Here is an 18,915-nt window from a genome sequence, read left to right on the forward strand (position 1 = left end):
TGATATTTTGTACAACTAATATTATTGGATAATCCTTTGTGTCATGGTCTGTACCACCACAAATGTTACAAAAATTACCTAAAGAAGTGTTTGCTTTAACCATATCAACCTTCTTAATTTCCAAGGCTTCGACCTTTCTAGCCAATGCAATGAATTTTGCATTAAGGTCGTCTTCCTCTCTTAGGATATACATTCCCGCTTTCTCTCTAGAAATGGGTCTAGTTTGGTCTGATTTAGTAGAGACATCCCATGTCTGAGTATTCTCTGCAACATATCTAGAAAATCTCAAGCCTCATTATGATCTTTGTCAAGAAAGGTTCCACCACACATCATCTCTATGAACTGACGAGTATCCATGGTAAGCCCCTTTTGGAAAGCATCAATCACGTGCCATGATTCATAACCATGATGTGGACAAGTAATTAGAATGTCTCTGAAGCGCTCCCAAGCTTGAAAAAATAGTTCATTCCCCTTTTGGGAGAATGGCATGATTTCTTGTTTTAGTGCATTTGTTTTGTGCTCGGGAAAGAACTTTTTCAAAAACTCTCTACTTAAGGCTTGCCATGAAGTGATGGTATTAGGTCTTAGAGAGTTGAACCATACTTTGGCCCAATCCTTTAAAGAAAATGAGAATAACCTAAGCTTAAGTACATCCCTATTGCCATTTTTTACTTGTAACGTTGCAATTACTTCCTCAAAGTCCTTAAGGTGTAAGTAGGGGCTTTCAAAATCTAAGCCATGAAATTTAGGAATTAATTGAATCACACCTGGTTTAAAATCAATGTTCCCTGTGTGAGCATGGAATACTATGCAAGATGGTAAAGTTGATCTTTCAAGGTGTAAATGTTCGCGTAAAGTCCGTGGTTGGTTTAACACATTCCTATGAACTTCATTTTCATCCTCAAGAGGAGGATTATGTTGATTTTCTCTATTTTGATTTATAGTTGGATCTGGTAGATTTGGATTTGGATTATCAACCGGGTCTGCCATGGAATCAAAGTGATGTTGAGTGCCTCTTCTAAGTGAATGATCAAGGCCTAGAACTAGTCCCCCTTCAGAGGAGAGTCGATTGTTTTGATCCCTACTCCAACGGGACATAAACCATCCACACCACACAACAAATACCACTAATTCAAATCGCAAGTATGATACTTAAAATAAAAATAAAAACTTAAATCAACAACCCAGGTGGCAGGGCCAACCATGAGGGTTCAATCCACGAAGCAAAAAAAAAAATCAACAACCCAAGTGGCAAGGCCGACCATGAGGGTTCAGTCCACAAAGCAAAAAAAAATCAATAACCCAGGTGGCAGGGCCGACCATAAGGGTTCAGTCCACAAAGCAAAAAAAAAAAAATCAATAACCCAGGTGGCAAGGCCGACCATGAGGGTTCAATCCACAAAAACATAAATAAATAAATAAAAGTAAAGCTAATGCAGAAATTAAACTATGTTAATCTGGAAAATAGATTTAACAGATGATCTTTGTGATCAAACAGCAACTGTAGGACAACCATAGCACTTGGGTGATAAAATTCCAAGCAGCGCAACCTTATGTCATAGTTAGTGCTTGAAAGACCCAACTGAATTTATTTTCAAAGAAAAAAAAGAAAAAAATAAAAAAATAAAAAAATAAAAAAAATCTACAGAAAATCTGGAGGGTTTAGAAGAAAACTTACCTTAGCTATCTTGCACAGATCTAATCTATCTCAGTCTCTCCCTGGCAACGGCGCTAAAAACTTGGTTGCTTGCCTCCAAGTGCAAAGGTTCGTAAGTAGTATCCCATGAATACAGGGTCGATCCCACTGGGAGATGAATTGTGAGAAGAAAAAAAATAATCAAATGCAAAACAAACTAAGTAATAAAAATTAATCTGATGATTTGATTTTGGAATTTTTGAATGGATGTAATTCAACTGAATAAAATAACACCCAAGCTTCAAAGTTCCACACATAGGTTAATGTTCCAAAATCATGATGACTTGGATAACACAACTAGGATTTGAGCACTATGGTCAGCCTAATCGGAAAATAAAATAGTTTAAATATTTTAATAAATGATATAAAAGATTAGAAAATAATGGATTTGCACCATTGACATATATTCTCAAGCGCCAATGATTTTAAGTATTCAATATCTATAGGATAATGAATATCAAAGAAATATAACAGGTTGAGAACATCTCCTATCTAGGAAATCTGATTGATCTAGGGTAAGCCTATCCATCAATGTGAATCTCATATGATGGAAACATATGGATCTCACAAGAGGATAAAAAATAAAACCTAAATAATAGATAACATGCATACACCATTCTTCTCATCATTAAAACAATCAATCATCATAACTTAAAGAAATATTAAACCCATGTGCTTCCCTTCTAGCTTGGGCTAGAGGGAACTTAGAAAAACATAATTAAATTGCAGAAATAAAAAGCAACAAGAAATAAAGAAAAAATTACAAATAGAAAAGATCTAAAAGGAAAGAAACAACTTATAAAGCTTTAATAAAACTAAAAACTCTTTAAAAACCCTAAATTTTGCTCTTGAATGCTTCTAATGATGTTTAAGAATGCCCTAGGAGGCCCTATTTATAAGTAGGGAACTCCAATTTTCGTACAAAGTTGAAAAGTCTAAAAAACGCATCAAATATATGTATTTTTTCAAAATAGACTTCTCGCTGCATAGTTCATTTAAAACAGACTTCCTGCTGAGCTTTAAAATACACTTTTCAGGACGATTTCAAGATTCTTCACTTCAAATCTTCAATTCTTTTCATTCCGCATTTGGTTTTCTTGGATCTTTGGCATGTGAATTCTTCAATCTTGGTTTCCTAAGATCTACCCCTTGCCTTGGTGATTTTTGTGCATCAAATTCTTACTTTTTAGCACCCTTTTTCAATCCAAGCTCTTAAATTCACCTTACAACACATACATGAGTAAAATAGAATATTAAGATGATTTATGTCCATAAAACCAAGATATAAATGGGGAAAATTATGCAATATTTGAGTCTCAACACTTACATCCACACCAGTCCTCACTCTCCCCTCTAGGACTGAAGGATTTGTGGTTTTTATCGATGCCTTGCATATGGGTTTGGGTGTTGTCTTGATACAACAAGGGAAGCTTGCAGCCTTCACGTCTCACCATCTTAAGGTCCATGAGCAGAACTACCTCACACATAATTTGAAGTTGGCCGCAGTTGCCTTTGCACTGAATGTGTAAAGGCACTATCTTTATGGGGTCAGGTTCGAGCTTTTTTATAACCATAAGAGCCTGAAGGACCTCTTCCCACAGTCTGAGTTGAACATGCGGCAAAGGTGTTGGATGGATCTCTTGAAGAACTATGATTTTGATTTAGTACCAACCTGACAAGGTTAAAGTGGTGGCGAATGCCCTTTGCCATTAGCCATGGGGCCTAGTGGCGCATATGATAGTCCAGGAATGGAGGATACTCGAGGATGTTGCTAAGTATGACTTCGAGTTGAGCCTGTAATCTTCCATCGTTCAATTATCGAGTTTATCAATTCAACTTCTCTTATCATAATGGTGATTGAGGCTTAGCAGGTAGATCAGATGTTACAAGATTACCGAGCAGAGGCCGTGTCCGTGAGTCAGACGAATTGGCAGATTGGGTCTAATGGTGGACTTCATTTCAGAGGGTAGTTATCTGTCCCAGATATTTCAGAGTTGTGCAAAGATTTTATTATTGAGGCACGCTGATCGATGTTTACTATCTACCCTGGCTCCACCAAGATGTATCTTGATATGAGGAGATAATATTTTTGGACCGGGATGAAGCGTAAGATTACTGGTTTTGTGGCCAAGTGTGACACCTATCGGTGTATGAAGGACGATCATCAGAGGCCTCCAGGTCCCTTGTAGCCATTGAGTGTCCTGTTGTGGAAGTGAGAGCACGTGACCACATATTTTATCAAGGGTTTGCCGATGACTTAGTGCGGTCATGATGACATTTGGGTCGTTGTTGATCGTCTGACAAAGTCAGCAAATTTTCTTACAATACATGCGACCTGGCCTTTAGACCGTCTTATTAGATTGTTTATCGATGAGATTGTGAGACTACGTGGTGTCCTGGTTTCAATTGTTTCTAACCGAGATTCGAGATTCACATCTCAGTTTTGGAGGAGTTTCTAAAAGGCAATGAGGTCTACCTTAAAGATCGGCACTGCATATTATCTACAGATGTTGAGGGTCAAATATCACATATTAGACCCTAGTTATTACCTAATTTTATGAACATGATACTGCTTAACGACCTATTTTAATCGTGTTTGTGATGCAAGGTGCATTTAGGAGCCTAAACTGAAACAGGGTACTAAAAGTATGGATTTAACACTCAGAATTCACTAAGGCAAAGGATGGACCCCAGGGGACTGAGACGATTAATTTACATGCCATAGATCCTAAAAAATGAAGAAACTGAAGCTCAAGTGGCCTGAAAGATATCCAGAATGCAAGATCACAGAGTTCCCACCATCCGTTCAGCGTAAAAATTTATATATGGCCTGAAGACCATAAATTAACCGTACAGGTAAAATTTTCAGCCATTGAATCCGTGTGAAAGTGTTCTAATAGACAAATCATCTCCTAAAATCCTGATTTAGGGCCCACATGATCTCTGGATAAGCCTTAAATTATATGGAGAACCAGATGGACGGAGGAGATTTTGTACATATATCATGATGGAACCCACATGTGCACTGCATGCACACAGTGTACACATGCACCAGCCGTGCATCCATGCACTCAAAGCCGGTCAGCGGGTGCTGACCGACAAAAATCCAAGATTTCCCTTAACGCAACAGCGTTAACGCTGTCCGTCGCCAGTTTCGCTCAGTGGGGCCCATACATCTCACATTTCAGAAATCTGGATGGTCCATTGTGTACATATGTGGACCATGACCATCTCCTAGCTTTCCGTTTTGGCACATACACGTGTACGCACGTGGATCGTCAGGAAACACAGGATGCACGGCGGAAGCAAAACATCAATGGACCGCATAAAAACTCAACCAAAACCACCCCTGCCCGACTAGTTTTCGCCAGGAATTCAATAGACGGGGTGGATTTCATCAAAAATATCACTGTGGGGCCACCAAGCATAAGAGCGTAGGTCCCTTGCGTCGGTTACGCAGTCCGCACGACCAGACGCTGTGGGCCGGTTCGGTGATCAAGATCGTGGTCGGATACATGATCCAGACCGTTCAGAAGTTGCAAGAGGAGGTCTTAAACCCCACCATAAAGTCATATTTCAAGAACTGGTCGTCCATCCGCGCCAAACACGGGTTGAGCGCAAGAAGTTCCTGCGTGAAAACAGAGTGCGTGCATCCGCTTCTTGGCTGCGTAAAGGCTCTCTTCCAGCACCGACTCTAGCCATTCCACGGCCCTTTTAGCTATATAAAGGAGAGAGAAGAATCATCATCAAAGGGAGGAGGGATCAGTTGGAAGTCAGAGAGAGAAAGAGAGTAGAGTTGGTTTTCTTACACCCAGAACCATAGCTCAACTGGTATACTGAGTGGAGATACCTCGTTCAACACTTGAGGTCTTGGTATCGATCCCTAGTGGGGGTGGCTAACATGGAGTGTGTGTACTGACATGGTGTGTACTAACAAGCTAACCAAAAAAAAAGAGTTGGTTTTCTTTATCTTTATTTTTATTTTTTATTTGTTTTGTTTTTGTTTAAGAGATCTAGCCTAATCATGTTGCTAGGCTAAACCTCTTAGCTAGGGCTAAGAGGTGAAGCTTGTAGCGTGATGAGGAGACTTTTTGCTTGTGCCTTTTGTTTAGACAGAACTGATATTAAATTTAGTTAATTATGGGGAATGTTTTTAGTTTTTAATGATCTATTGTGACTGAAATTACAATGGGTCTCCGATAGCTTTGAGCATGTTCTTTGTCTTAATTTGAATATGACGCTAGGCAGCCATGTTGTATACCATCGTCTCTGGGGCATGGTTGGATAACGGTACCCTTCCTAACCTTCATATATCTTATGATTGGTTGTAAATTAGTTTAATTCTATTGTTTGCTTTGTCTCCTAGGCATGGTTTGGTGATGGAATCCATTCTAATTCATATACCTTTCATCTCTTGAAAACTATATCAAAGAAAGTTCAGTTTAATTTTCTTGGTCACACCCTTCAACTATATGAAGATGGGAAGTCCAGTTGAGTTCTTGAAGCAGACATAAGATCTCCCTGATCTCTACAAGTGGATCCTCTGAATCCCTAGTTTCCATTCCTCAGAATTCTCTTAAGTTTTAGATTAATCTCTCACCATTATTTCTCAAATTATATTCGATTTAGATTTCATCTTAGTCTAGTTCTAGTTCTATTTAGTTTCAGATTACATATAGGTTCCAGTCCATTAGGATTCGACCTCGGTCTCTCCGAGTTTATTACTACATCACAACCCTATATTTGGGGAGTGAACAACAGATTGATGAGCAGATCGAAAGGGTCAACCAGATCCTTGAGGATATGCTTCAAAATTGCGTGATGGATTTAAAAGATAGTTGGGATGAGCACCTGCATTTAGCTGCGTTTGCATATAATAATAGGTACCAAGCAACTATTAGCATTGCTCCCTTCAAGGCGTTATATGGCAGACTTTACAGATCCCTGAGTTGTTAGACCAATGTTGGAGAGCGTCGTCTCCTAAGTCCTGAGATTGTGCATAGGACATCAAAGGCCATTGATATCATCAGGTAGAGGATGTGTACAGCTTAAAGATGGTAAAAGAGTTTTGTAGATCGTCGACGTCGTCCCTTAGAGTTTGTCATAGGGGATCATGTGTATCTCAAGGTCTCACCCATGAAGGGTGTAGTTCATTTTAGAGCCAAGGGGAAGCTTGCCCCAAGGTTCATTGGACCCTTTGAGATCATTAGGCGGGTTGGCGTCGTGGCCTATCAGCTTGCCTTGCCACATCAGTTATCTAATATACATAATATTTTTCATATTTTTATGTTGCGGAAATGTGGGTCAGACGTGTTCCCATGATAGATTAGCAGTCATTGGAGGTTCGTAAGGATGCTTCTTATATTGAGCAGTCAATTCATATTCTTGACCGAAAGGAGCAGATCCTCTGTACTAAGGTCATTCCCCTAGTAAAGGTTCAGTGGGGCCAACATAGTGTGGATGAAGCGTCTTAGGAGCGAGAAGTTGAGATTCGCGAGTGTTATCCCCATCTCTTTGATATTTGATTGCATCTATATGTTGTATTTTTTATTATATATATAATGATATGATTCACTTCTCTTAGAGTTTTGTCTAGTTTGGGCTGTAGTGCAAATTTCGATGAGAAATTTTCTATTAGGAGGGGAGAGCTGTAAGACCTGTAACCTTGTGAAACTTTATGTAAACTTCAACTTCGGCACTGGCATGTTCCTGGCAGACTAAATCAATGAGTTTTGGTTGCAACCCTATTTTACTATCACAACACCCCGAGACTTTTACCCTAACGACCGCACAGGCAATACGATTCCAACGCCGTATGGCATGCCCCATTGCAATCCCTATATTAGTTGCAGTTTTGGCACAATCCGAGGTGGGTCACGCAACACACGTGGGCCCTACTTACACAAATCCCAAGGTTATCCAATCAATCAATCCATCAATTACTCAATTCATCAATCAAGCCATTCATCACTCATGTCTCTCTCTCTCCACTAGTCAAATAAACTCATCCCTTGCTCATGCAACCCATGCCCTTTCTCATGCTTAGCCATCACTCTTTCTTTCTTTTTCTTCCCATTTTACACATCCATCTTCTTCTTATTCCCACCCTAATCTAAAAGCTATACTACAAAATCTCCTAAGTCCCTCTTATTTCTACCATTTTTCTAGCAAGAGTAAAGAAAGATTAAGAGAAAGAAAAAAAGATCAAAGAGGATTAGGGAGTGATTAAGAGAGAAAGAGAGAAAATAAAAAAAGATTAGGAGATGGTTTAAGAGAAAAGAGAGCTTGAGAGAGGATTAGGAGAGATCAAGAGGGCAAGAGAAAGAGAAAAGAGAGATTAGAGGAGATTAGGGGTGGAGAGGAGCTTGGTGGACAATATGATCACCGAGTCAAATGTTCATCCGACATTGTGAGTGCATGGGAGGATTGAAACCCTCCCTTCTTTGTGATTTATCTATTTTTGGTGAGCCCACAAGGGTGGGACCTACCTTGATCATATATGGAGTGTATGGTGGACCCCATAGTGGCGGGGCCCACCCCGATTGCTAGATCTCCTTTCCTTGCTTCTTCTTTCCATTCCCTTCCCCTTCTTTTCCTTTGATGGCATTGTGGGGCCCACAAGTGGGCCATGCTATTGGAGAACATGCCCCACATGCTATCACAGCATGGATCACCTTGTTTGGCCCACCGTGATGTTTGTTTTCTATCTAACCCGTTGATTAGATCACTTAAATCTGAATGAAGGAAAAAATGTAAGGATTAACTTGATCCAAACTCATTAGGCCCACTCCAAAATGGCCTAGCAGATGGATGGAGTGGATTGTCTACCGGTAAACTCACTTAGAATTAAAAATAAAAATAAAAATAAATAAATAAAAAGATTTCATCCATTCCGTCCATCTACTTTTATATATCATTTTACCCATTGGTCACAAAAATGAATCCTATTCACATCTGAAGTGGGTCACACCTTAAGGTGCAAGGGGCAGGGAACCCCCCGCGTCGCCGACGCTTCTTGCCAGGGCAGTTGGGAGTGTGTTCCCACTCGTGGGACCAACTTATGTATTTATTAGATCCAAACCTCCCCTATGTTTTCCCATGTCAATTTGACCGCTGATACCAAATCTCAAGCTGATCCAACCATCAGATGGACCACACCAGAGGCGACGGTGGGGCTGAGTGCACCCCTCACGTCAGCCCCACGGTGGGGCGTCCTGGTCGCAGACCCCACCTTGATGTCTATGTTTAATCCACGCCGTCCACCTATTTGTACAGATCATTTTAGGCCATGGGACGAAATATGACGCAAATCCATGTCTCAAGAGGACTGCACCAAAGGAAACAGTACCCGGATGTTGAAACATTCTGAGGGCCGCTGTGGGGTCCCTGTTCGTCCAAAGCAGCTTAAATAAGGGCCATTGGACCCCGCTCAAGCTGTCCAAGGTGGTGAACGGAGTAGATTACACTAATGGGGTCCACCTCAATAGGACATCACAAAAAAACATATGTAATAAACAAAAAATAAAAACAACAACCAACAGGCAGCAGCAACAGCGCTGCTTCAAGCGTCCAGGCGGGCGGGCCCACTCGTGGGACCCATTGATATATGTGACTTATTCACTCCGTTCATCCATTTTTACAGATAATGTTAGGCCTTGGGTCCATTTTTCCAGATAACGTTAGGCCTTGGGCCCTAAAGTCAGATTGATCCAAATCTCAGGCGGATTGCACCGAAAGGAAAAGGAGCAGGGAGTGCTGCCCATTTTGACAGTACTTGGGACCCACCACGATGTTTATGTGCCATCCGTTTGGTTCATCCTTTTGGCTAGATCATTTTAGTTCAGGAGACCAAATATCAGACCGATCCAGATTTTAGGTGGGCCGCACCACAGGGAACTGTGGGGGTAGAAACTCCTTGGACCTAGATTTCTTGGACTTGGGATCCCTTGGACATGAAATCCCCGGTTTTGGAATCCCTTGGGCTTGGGAATCCCTTGGATTTGGGGCCCTCCTAGACTTGGGATTCATGGGTTTCTAGAATCTCTTAGCTATGTTCGGCACCCTTGATTCAAAATCCCTATAATCCTAAGTTTAATGCGATGTGCATTTACAAGTGTTTGAAATTAACTTTAAAATCCTTTGTTAACACTTGTACTTTGCCTGAAATGATGTAATCCTAATACTTAGATGGGCCACAAGTACAGGATCACATCCTAGTGACTAACCAACGATTTATAATTGTCAATTACATTGACAATGTTTAAACGATGTTGATCATCCTATTGATAGAGATAATAATATGATAGTTTTGGGATATCATCAGTGGGCCACATGCCCAATAGATTGATAGCCTAGTAGTACACATGTTGCACATGTGAGTGTCCATCCAGGTTATTCCCAGTGGACCCCACCTCGGCATAGGTATCTTTCCCATGCCTTACATTCAGTTATTATATTTGTATGTGCAGGCAACGTGAGGAGCCGATGTTAGTCTAACGTAGGTCACGCTACTATAAACTTCTATATTTCGAGTAAAGTCTGTCGTTCGGTTCCCACTTTCTGTATATGACATGCAAATTAAGGCTGATTATCTCATGATATGTCCGATAACATGCTGGCGTATTTGGCTTGATAGGTCACACTGATAACATGTCTAGTATAATGGATACCATATCTATTTATATGCCCATATGTATCATTTGTATGTCTATTGTGGATGACGATTGATCATAGCATATGCCTTTCAACTTAAGATACTTAAGGGAACTCATATGAGATAGGGTTGCCCCACATGATCGCGCGGTATACGTTAGTTTGGTGTTTGACTTGGACAGTATGACTTGTGCATTTTGTATGTCACGATCACTTTTACACTCTAGTGTCATCGAGGTTGTTGCCTCCACAGGCAAATCATTGATGGCCGAATTGGATATCGGAAATATTTATTCTATCATTAGGGCGATATGAATGTCCTTGGGTGAAAGTCACTAAACCCTTGTGGTACCAGTAGAATGCTTCAACATCGAGACCGAGTGGATAACATGAAAGCCTGAGTGCCAAATACTAATAGGCCGCATCTCCCACCGTATCGTGGTCGATTGAAAAGGGGTGTAACCTTATCCGCCCGAGGATAGGGATATGTAAGCTAGGTTGAGTCTGACCAGCTTGTAAATAAGTCTGCCATCGGCGAGCCGGGTGGGCATTGGCATACCACTGATGAGGCAGATAGTGAGGCTTATTCCACTCACTTGGTCATGCGTGCAATGGGGTGGCATCTAGTGTTTGAGTGTACTAAACCCCGATGATGTTTTGAGGTACAAACTGTGATAATATGTGGACTAGTTGAGGTTTGGCATATTTGCGTTACATCCCTAGCATATAACATTCGACCACGTAGGCCTTATATTGCATAACCTTGGTATGGCTAACAGCATTCATGGACTTGGCAATTTAGCCCTACATCATCTTCCACATACTCTGATATCTATATTTTTGTCGCATGCATTGTGCACACACACGCACTCTATTGAGCTTCGTAGGAAGCTTATGTGAGTTTGTTTACGCTTCAGGTGATGCTAGGGCATATCAACAGCATTAAGCTTGAAGCATGAGCCTATTCTTTTGATTTTTTATTACATCTTGTATTTCTCTTCCGGCATTGCACTCAAAGATTATATTAGTGGATATGTGGTGATGATGTTTTTGTGACTTGGGTACACTTGTAGTTATGCTCCTTTACAAAAAAAAAAAAAAGCCCACCCTGAAAATCATCCTTTTAAGATACTAGGATCAAAACCTGACGTATGGGAGTTGAGATCCGAGAATGGGGTACTAAAGATGCTGTCAACTCTAGATTCGGCAGTCAAGAATTTTGTGAGCCCGGTTCCCAAGTGTGGGGCGTGACACGCCATATGACGGATCGGGTCTTCATCATCTACATCGATTAAACCCTGATTCCGACCGTCCAAATTTCCACAAAGATCTTTTAGACACCACATAGCAAATTAGGTTCGTTCCATTTCATCCAACATCTTCAATCCTGACCATTTAGTATTTTAATCAAGGCCATTAGATGCGGTATGACTAATCAGATCAACATATCTCGATCACCCCAGATCTTGACCACCCAAAGTTCTGATCAGAACCTATTGGACATCGTATGATGGATCAAATCTATCATGAGTCATACCACAAGACCAAACTCTACAAACGCGACATCTATCCAAATGCTAGAAGGCAAGTATGTTTGTTGAACACAAAAGGCCACAAAAATAAAAACGATTCAAAAAAAAAAAAAACAGACATAAGTTAGTTAGCATGACTTCACAGCTTCAATCCAGTCATCTCAAGAAAAGGATAAATCCAAAATACTTTATTTTGATATCTGGATCAGCGTAATCATACTCAAACTTGCGAAAAGAGATTCTACAAATGATAGTGAGAAAATCCAAAATTTGGTTGGATAAAGCATAATCCAGACAACTCTAATCTAGGACACTTGCAAAACTATTGCATTATAATGCATGAGATCTGTAAAGCCGCAAAACACGCAGGCAACTGCCCATTACAAACAATACGCTTGCAAGTGATCTTAGGGGATCGTGCAGCATCAAAAAATTTGTTATTTCCAAATCTAATGTGTGGTATCCTTGTAAGGTCATGCGCACGCAAGGGTTCTAACCACTAAACACACGACCCAGTAGATTTCTTTGATGCGTACGCCAATCAACAGCTTAAAAGGGTTGCAATGAGATATTGCAATTTTTCCACACCCTTGTGAATTGTCTCAGTTAAGATCCTAACTAAGCAAGCTTCTCGATCACAGCACTCTACAAGTAGAGGAACCAATCGCTTCTTCATCTACTCCAGGTGGGGTGTCCACTCGCTTTGGCATTCAGTTGTATCCTAACCTCTGCTAAAAAGAGGCATCTGTAAATACCCCACTAATCAAAACATGGCCATGTGGCTTTGTAACTATGGTGACCCTCGATCCGAGTGGGTGCACACAAATAAAATTACCACAGCAAGGCAACCAATGTCCTGATTGAGCCAGGGTTAGCCTAGCACAGGAGGTCGAATGCCAGCTTTGCTAAGTGCCAGCTTTTAACACAAAGTTGATGCTGCAAGCACCAACTTTACACAAATTCGGCGCCCACTCTACCAATTGCAGTCTTTTTGCACAAGACCGACCTCTCTCAGTCGGATGCAAGTTTGGCTCAATTTAGCCTGGCTTCTATGCTAGGCCAATCCCTTATTTACACCAATTTATAATTTGCTTCGACTTGCACGAGCCTGGCATTAATGTCAAAGCCCAAGGGTCCGAAGAGCTGAACCTACTCGATCTTATCCATTCAGTCTTATATATCCCTCTCCAAACACCTATAAAAGAGGGTTTCGCCCTCACAATTGGACACAATAGAGAGCCACGAGGAGAAAACGGGCAATCATACTCAAACAGAGCATGAAACGGTGAGAGTTTGAGAGAGAGGCTTCCTTTCTTTAATCGCTTCCCTTCTTTCAACCTCTTTTATTTTATTTCTACTTCAAAACCAAAGATGTATTCTCTATCTATCATTTTCTATACTGTATATTTCAACCCCACTACTTTAAACACCTGAGGTATTGGGCACTACTTCGACATCAAGTAAAGTATGCTCTACAATTGCCTCTCTTAAGAATCTTATGTATCTAAATACGTGACATAAAGGAGTAACTAAAAACTCTATGTTCTTTTTCTTTTCTGCACTTCTATCGAAAAGTTTTTTCTTCTACTATTTCTATTTTGATTTAAGTTTGCCTTTTGTGGTTAGACATCTAAAGTTTAGTATTTTTACTGGAAGTTCCTTGAATCCCCTTTAAAAGTATACAACTTGACAAAGTAGAAATCAGGTTTCACATGGTCGGTAAAAGGGTATTTAATCTCTTCATTTTCCATATAACTAAAGCCCTTACCTAGATTCCATCATGCAGATCAAACCAGGAGTCACTTGAGCCGGGAATTCTTCTGTTTTCCCCATTTTAAGGCAATTCCATATATTATAGCCTACCGTGGATTTTGGAGCCTTTATTTTAGCAAGTGGCAACTCTAAAACAGTGTTCAGTTAAGTCATTCAATTAGTCTTCTGAAAGATAGTGTACAACCTATAACCATACCTGGTTATTGCAAACCAAGGACACACCTCCTCCCTCCCGAAACTCAACGTCCGAAGATATAAGCATGTTACATGAGGGGTTACGAACTGTATAAGTATAATTATTAGTTTCTCTTCTCAACCCTCTACGAGTTTTAGGTATGGACATCTTAGTTATGGGTTCTACTAGATTTGGATAGACTTCATATCTGAGCCTTCATATGTTATTGCCCATATCAACTAAGCACCTAAAATCATAGTCTCTCTTCTCAACCTCTCTGCGAGGTTTAGGTATGGAGGTCTTAGATATGAGTTTCACTGGATCTGGATAGACTTTGGATCTAGGCCTTCACATGCTACCCGTATCAACTAAGCATACGGTTTTCTAGGTTTACAAAAGACGTATGCTTTGTGACTTTCCGAGTATTTGTATCCTTTCACATCAAAAATATAAGTAAATTCTCGTTCTATATCTATCACACACATACACACACATACATCCATCAATCGACTCATGCAACCGTTGCACATTCATACATATAATTAAATTGTTGAGAAGTGCATTAATAATATTTTTTCTCTTCTATTAAAAATGGAAGATGGTAATGGAAAGAATGTTATAATTGGAAAAAGATCTAAATACATCATATAGACTTTTCAAATGAATGCAATCCTCATTAAGGTGCTATTGTTCAAGTTAGATTGCCTGGTATAGTGGATAATAATATAAAAAAATGAAGCAATGGTAACCGTAGTAATTAAATTTAATGATAAGACAGGCATAGAGCTATTTGCGGAAAACATCAAAAATAAAAAGAAGACATTAAAAGGTCATTCTAAATGCTTTAAAAATCTTTTATACGCCAGTGGAATGTATAAAGGAAAAATATTAATATTTAAATTATTATCATTTATCTTATGCATTGATGAGGTCTAAGAAGAATATATAAAGGCAAAATATTAATATTTAAATTATTATCATTTATCTTATACATATTTATGTAATTCTAGTATTTAGTTATTTACAGTCACATCCTTATGCAAAGAAGTTCCGAAATAAGCATGTTGACCACATCGATGAGTTGGCTAAAATTATTGATGATGATCAAGTTAATGACAGCTTTTCTTTCATTGCCTCTAAACAATACACACCACTAAGTTCAAATTTTGATGATGATGAAGTTTATATCCATTCTTTTGCAAAGAACAATCGCATTCTGTATCTAATAATCTAGAAGGTTACTTGAATGCTTCATATTTAAATGCATCTACTAGAGCTTCATTTGAAGGGCAATCACATATCAAATTCCTAAAAAGATAAAGAAGAAAATAGTAAAAGGATTTATGAGCACGCTAGACCACCTATCAAGCCAAGTAGGAAAGAGGGCTAACACATTCGTGCAAGGGCACTTAAACATCTCAATTACAAAAATGGTAGAAGTAGTTTTAAAGGTCTCTGACCTTACTAAAGAGAAATATTTGAAAGCAAGCATACTCTTGTTAGAGAATGATAAGTAGGGGCAGTATTTCTTCACACAAAATGTATGTTCTCAACATAATTTCTTATTGATGATCATTTCAAGAACACAGCAGGTGGTGGTTGGGGAGTTTACATACTATTATTTCAAAAAGTTCTCAGTTAATGGTATTTTTTATTATTAACTTCTAAAATTGGTGATAGGTGAAACATACAATATATTTTTATAGTTGTGGATAGTAATTATTTACTATAATGAATGGATGCTTGATCATGGTTATGTCTATGTTTGTGGGTATGTTTAATATATTTTTTAAATATCATAGATTTTGTGATGAAGGATCCATACGTTTGAATACAATGTCTATTTAATTTTTATAAATTTTGAGATGAAAGTAAGCCTCACTTAATTGATTTACATCAAAGCTTACAAATCTTACACTACAAGGGGGCTCACTGGTATAGTATATATCATTCCCTATAATATATTCACAGGCATGGCAGTTATTGCAATGAAAGGCCTCATGCTAAAGTAGGGTCAACTAGCATTGCATATTTCTTTTTCTTTAGTCTTACAACTTATGTAATGAAAATTAGCCCCATATGATGTGTTCACAGATTTCAAAGGCTTGCAACGTTTAGTTTTTTTTTTTTTCTTCTTTTTTTCTTAGAGTCATATTAAGGCTTTTAGACTTCTAATTAGTACCTAAAAACACTTCTTAGAAAAAAAATATTTTGCTAAACATCTTATTTGAAAAAAAACATGTAAAAAAAAGTTGATTAACAAACAAACATGGAAAACAATCTTTCCTTTCCCACACTTTCTTAGAGAAATATCAGTTCCTTTGTCAGGCTTTCCACGAATCCAAACAGACCCCAAAGAGGATAAATTCCACAATCATAAACTTTTCTGCACTCCCAAAATGAGAGGAGCCAAAAAATGGCTTATGCTTTAACCATGTACTTGCAGGCCACTGACCCAACAGATCCCATCGCATGGACAATTAAGATCTATTACAATTCAGATCTGGTCTGATCAGTTTCCTGTCCTGCCTAGTCTGGATCTGTTTGGATTTGGGTCTCGTTTGCTAGGACCTAACCCAGGAACAGATCGGGCTTGGGTACCCATTGGGTAGCCATAGATGCATTGGACCTTAGTTTCAGGCCGGGTACAGGTTAAGGGCATTCAACATGGTTGGGCCCAGACGATGGATGTATTACATCGCGCACATGCGCATTCCATTTTGACACGTGGTGGGTCAAAGAGCTCTCTCACATGCATGTGGACCATATTCTGTTACTAGAATAAATAACATACTTTTAATATACACAACATTACTGGTGAATTTAACTAGACCGGACCAAATTTTAACTGGGTCCATAATGCTAGACAGACCCAAACCCGACTAGACCTGACTTTTAACTGGGTCCAAAATGCTGGACCCAAACCTGGTCTCATTTCTAAACAGGTCCAACAAATTGGATTCAGACCCATTAAAATTAGGCACGTCCATTTGGCACTCATTGACAGCCCCATGAAGATGCCACAGGAGATGAAAATTAATCCTTTCAAGGAATAAAAGAAGAGTTCATTAGCAAATTGCTCGAATGACAAACTCTATACAAAAACATTTGAAAGGTCCTGATCAGAAAATCAAGAAGTAGGGCCCAAAATTAGGCAGTGTTTGACTCAGTAGATAATTTGAGGAGAACCTGCAGGGAAGAAAAATGAAAAATAAACACCGACTGCCTCACTCCTTCAGATTTTCATTATCTTCATCTCATTACTCTCAAGCTTTCAACAGCAAGCTTGAATTAGAACCTTGTAATGTTTTCATCTCTGCTTATCCGATAGCTTCTAACCGTTTCCAATTTTTGAAAGGAAAAGGCCAGCGAAGACTGAAAACTAAAACCAAAAGTCATCTACCCAATGCAAATATCTTTGTGGCAGTCCACCACAGCAGATCAAAACCTAGTCCACCTCCATTTCTGATAGGGCTTCATCAAGAATCTTCCGCAGCTCCTTCACTCTCTGCCTTGTAAGCGCCACACAGTCCTACACAGCCAGAAAGTTCCCATATAAGCATCCCATCCCCAACTGTATCATGGTAGATTTTTTTTTTCTCAATGTTATTCATTTTCTTTTCTCACTTTCTTTTCATAGGAAAACACAATCAGTTCAGAAGATGGAAAGAAATACATCATCAAGACTTGAGTTGACTCAACTAATGAGCTGGAGGCCCATTATCATCCATTCATTCTACTTTCAATACCTCCACTGGACGAAGTCATAGGAATTATTGGGTCGTGATGCACCCATTACATACAAGTGAGGTCCATGGTTTCATGAAGTTGATTTAAATAGCAGTTCTGGAGCATGACTCCCCAGGAGAGTGAAATGTGTCCGACAATATCGGTTGGTTTCATCCCATATCGGTATGATTTTTCAAACCATGGTGATCCAGACTGTTGATTTTATGGGCTCGATCCCTAACAATATTCCAGATTCCAATCATAAGACTTGTTCCCAGAATGTTTCCGATTTTGTTCTCAGCTGTCTATTTGTGGACCATGAATTGTAGTTTCATGGTTTTCCAGGCAAGGAGACATTTGTTGCATCCCATCATCCACAGCAAGCCCATAAGGACAGTTGTCAAGGTCACTGAACCATGGGCCCCACCTGTTTCGACTTGCAAATCAGGATATCATTCGCATCAAAATGCATCAGGACAAGATGGTTCTTTGGGTAATAAAAAAAGAAGGAAAAAAAAAACATTTTATAAAACTTCAAGCGAGGCATTGATGGACCTGAATGGTTGACGTGTAAGCAAGAACCGCACCGCCTGGTTTGTACAAGGACACAAGCCGACCCGACAAGTCCAGCACCACCGTCACAAGGGATTCCATTATGGACTCTTCCTCTGCCGTGGGATCCACCAAGATGTACTTCTTGTGAAGTATGCACGTCAATGCGAATGGAATGCTGCTCAAGGTCAACTTCCTCCTCTCTTTATTGACTGGTTCCTTCACTGATTTCCCTTCAAGTTGTTCCCCTGACATGGTGACTACTCTTCCGTCGTCATTGACAGAAACCAGAGGGATTTGCACTGCAAACAAAATTGGGAAATTATGTAAGTTATTAAACATATTGAAAGACGAAAATCACCCACCAGTTAACAAAAGCTTTGTTTTGATTAATCAGAACATTATAAACAATCATACTTTGTGAGAAGCATAATTGCATATAAATGCTATGCAGGAGAACCAATAAGAGTGAAAAGATTAAATAACCGGAATTTATGAATAAAAGAATACGAGATCAGGAGCAAGCAACCAGTCACATTCAGGCTATGTTTCATCCACTATGGAGCCCACGATTTCAAAGATCCAGATCGCTGTACATGTACACTGGATTTAGATGGATAAATGACCAACATTTTATGAACGGTGGTTACCTATCACCAGTGTGCTAACACTTGGATGAATCATACAAGTCATGATTTGAATCTTAGGCTTGCTTTGTTCCAAGCATGAGAGAACTCAAGGAGGTCCACCCTACAAGGATCGGGTTATAGAAAGCATTAAAGAAACAAGGCATCATCCAAAGATCC

General features: G+C 39.5%; 1 protein-coding gene and 1 non-coding gene across 2 annotated transcripts in view; one reads left to right on the forward strand and one right to left on the reverse strand.

Annotated features, from left to right (window-relative positions):
• Positions 1-400: 400 nt before the first annotated feature.
• LOC131250429 (small nucleolar RNA R71) lies at positions 401-507 on the forward strand. The gene has a single exon (XR_009173356.1). It is a non-coding gene; the product is annotated as a small nucleolar RNA R71 (small nucleolar RNA).
• A 16,357-nt stretch (positions 508-16,864) lies between these two features.
• Positions 16,865-18,915, reverse strand: part of LOC131248864 (uncharacterized) — a 56,704-nt gene continuing 54,653 nt past the window's right edge. Inside the window, exons 7-8 of the mRNA XM_058249356.1 lie at positions 18,113-18,411; positions 16,865-17,360 (exon numbers count right to left, since the gene is read on the reverse strand). Of these exons, the coding sequence (XP_058105339.1) occupies positions 17,277-17,360; positions 18,113-18,411 (383 nt within the window). The 3' untranslated portion in view covers positions 16,865-17,276. The remainder of the gene's footprint in view (positions 17,361-18,112; positions 18,412-18,915) is intronic.

Source organism: Magnolia sinica, chromosome 6 (assembly GCF_029962835.1).
Source record: "Magnolia sinica isolate HGM2019 chromosome 6, MsV1, whole genome shotgun sequence".
Classification (NCBI taxonomy): Eukaryota; Viridiplantae; Streptophyta; class Magnoliopsida; order Magnoliales; family Magnoliaceae; genus Magnolia; species Magnolia sinica.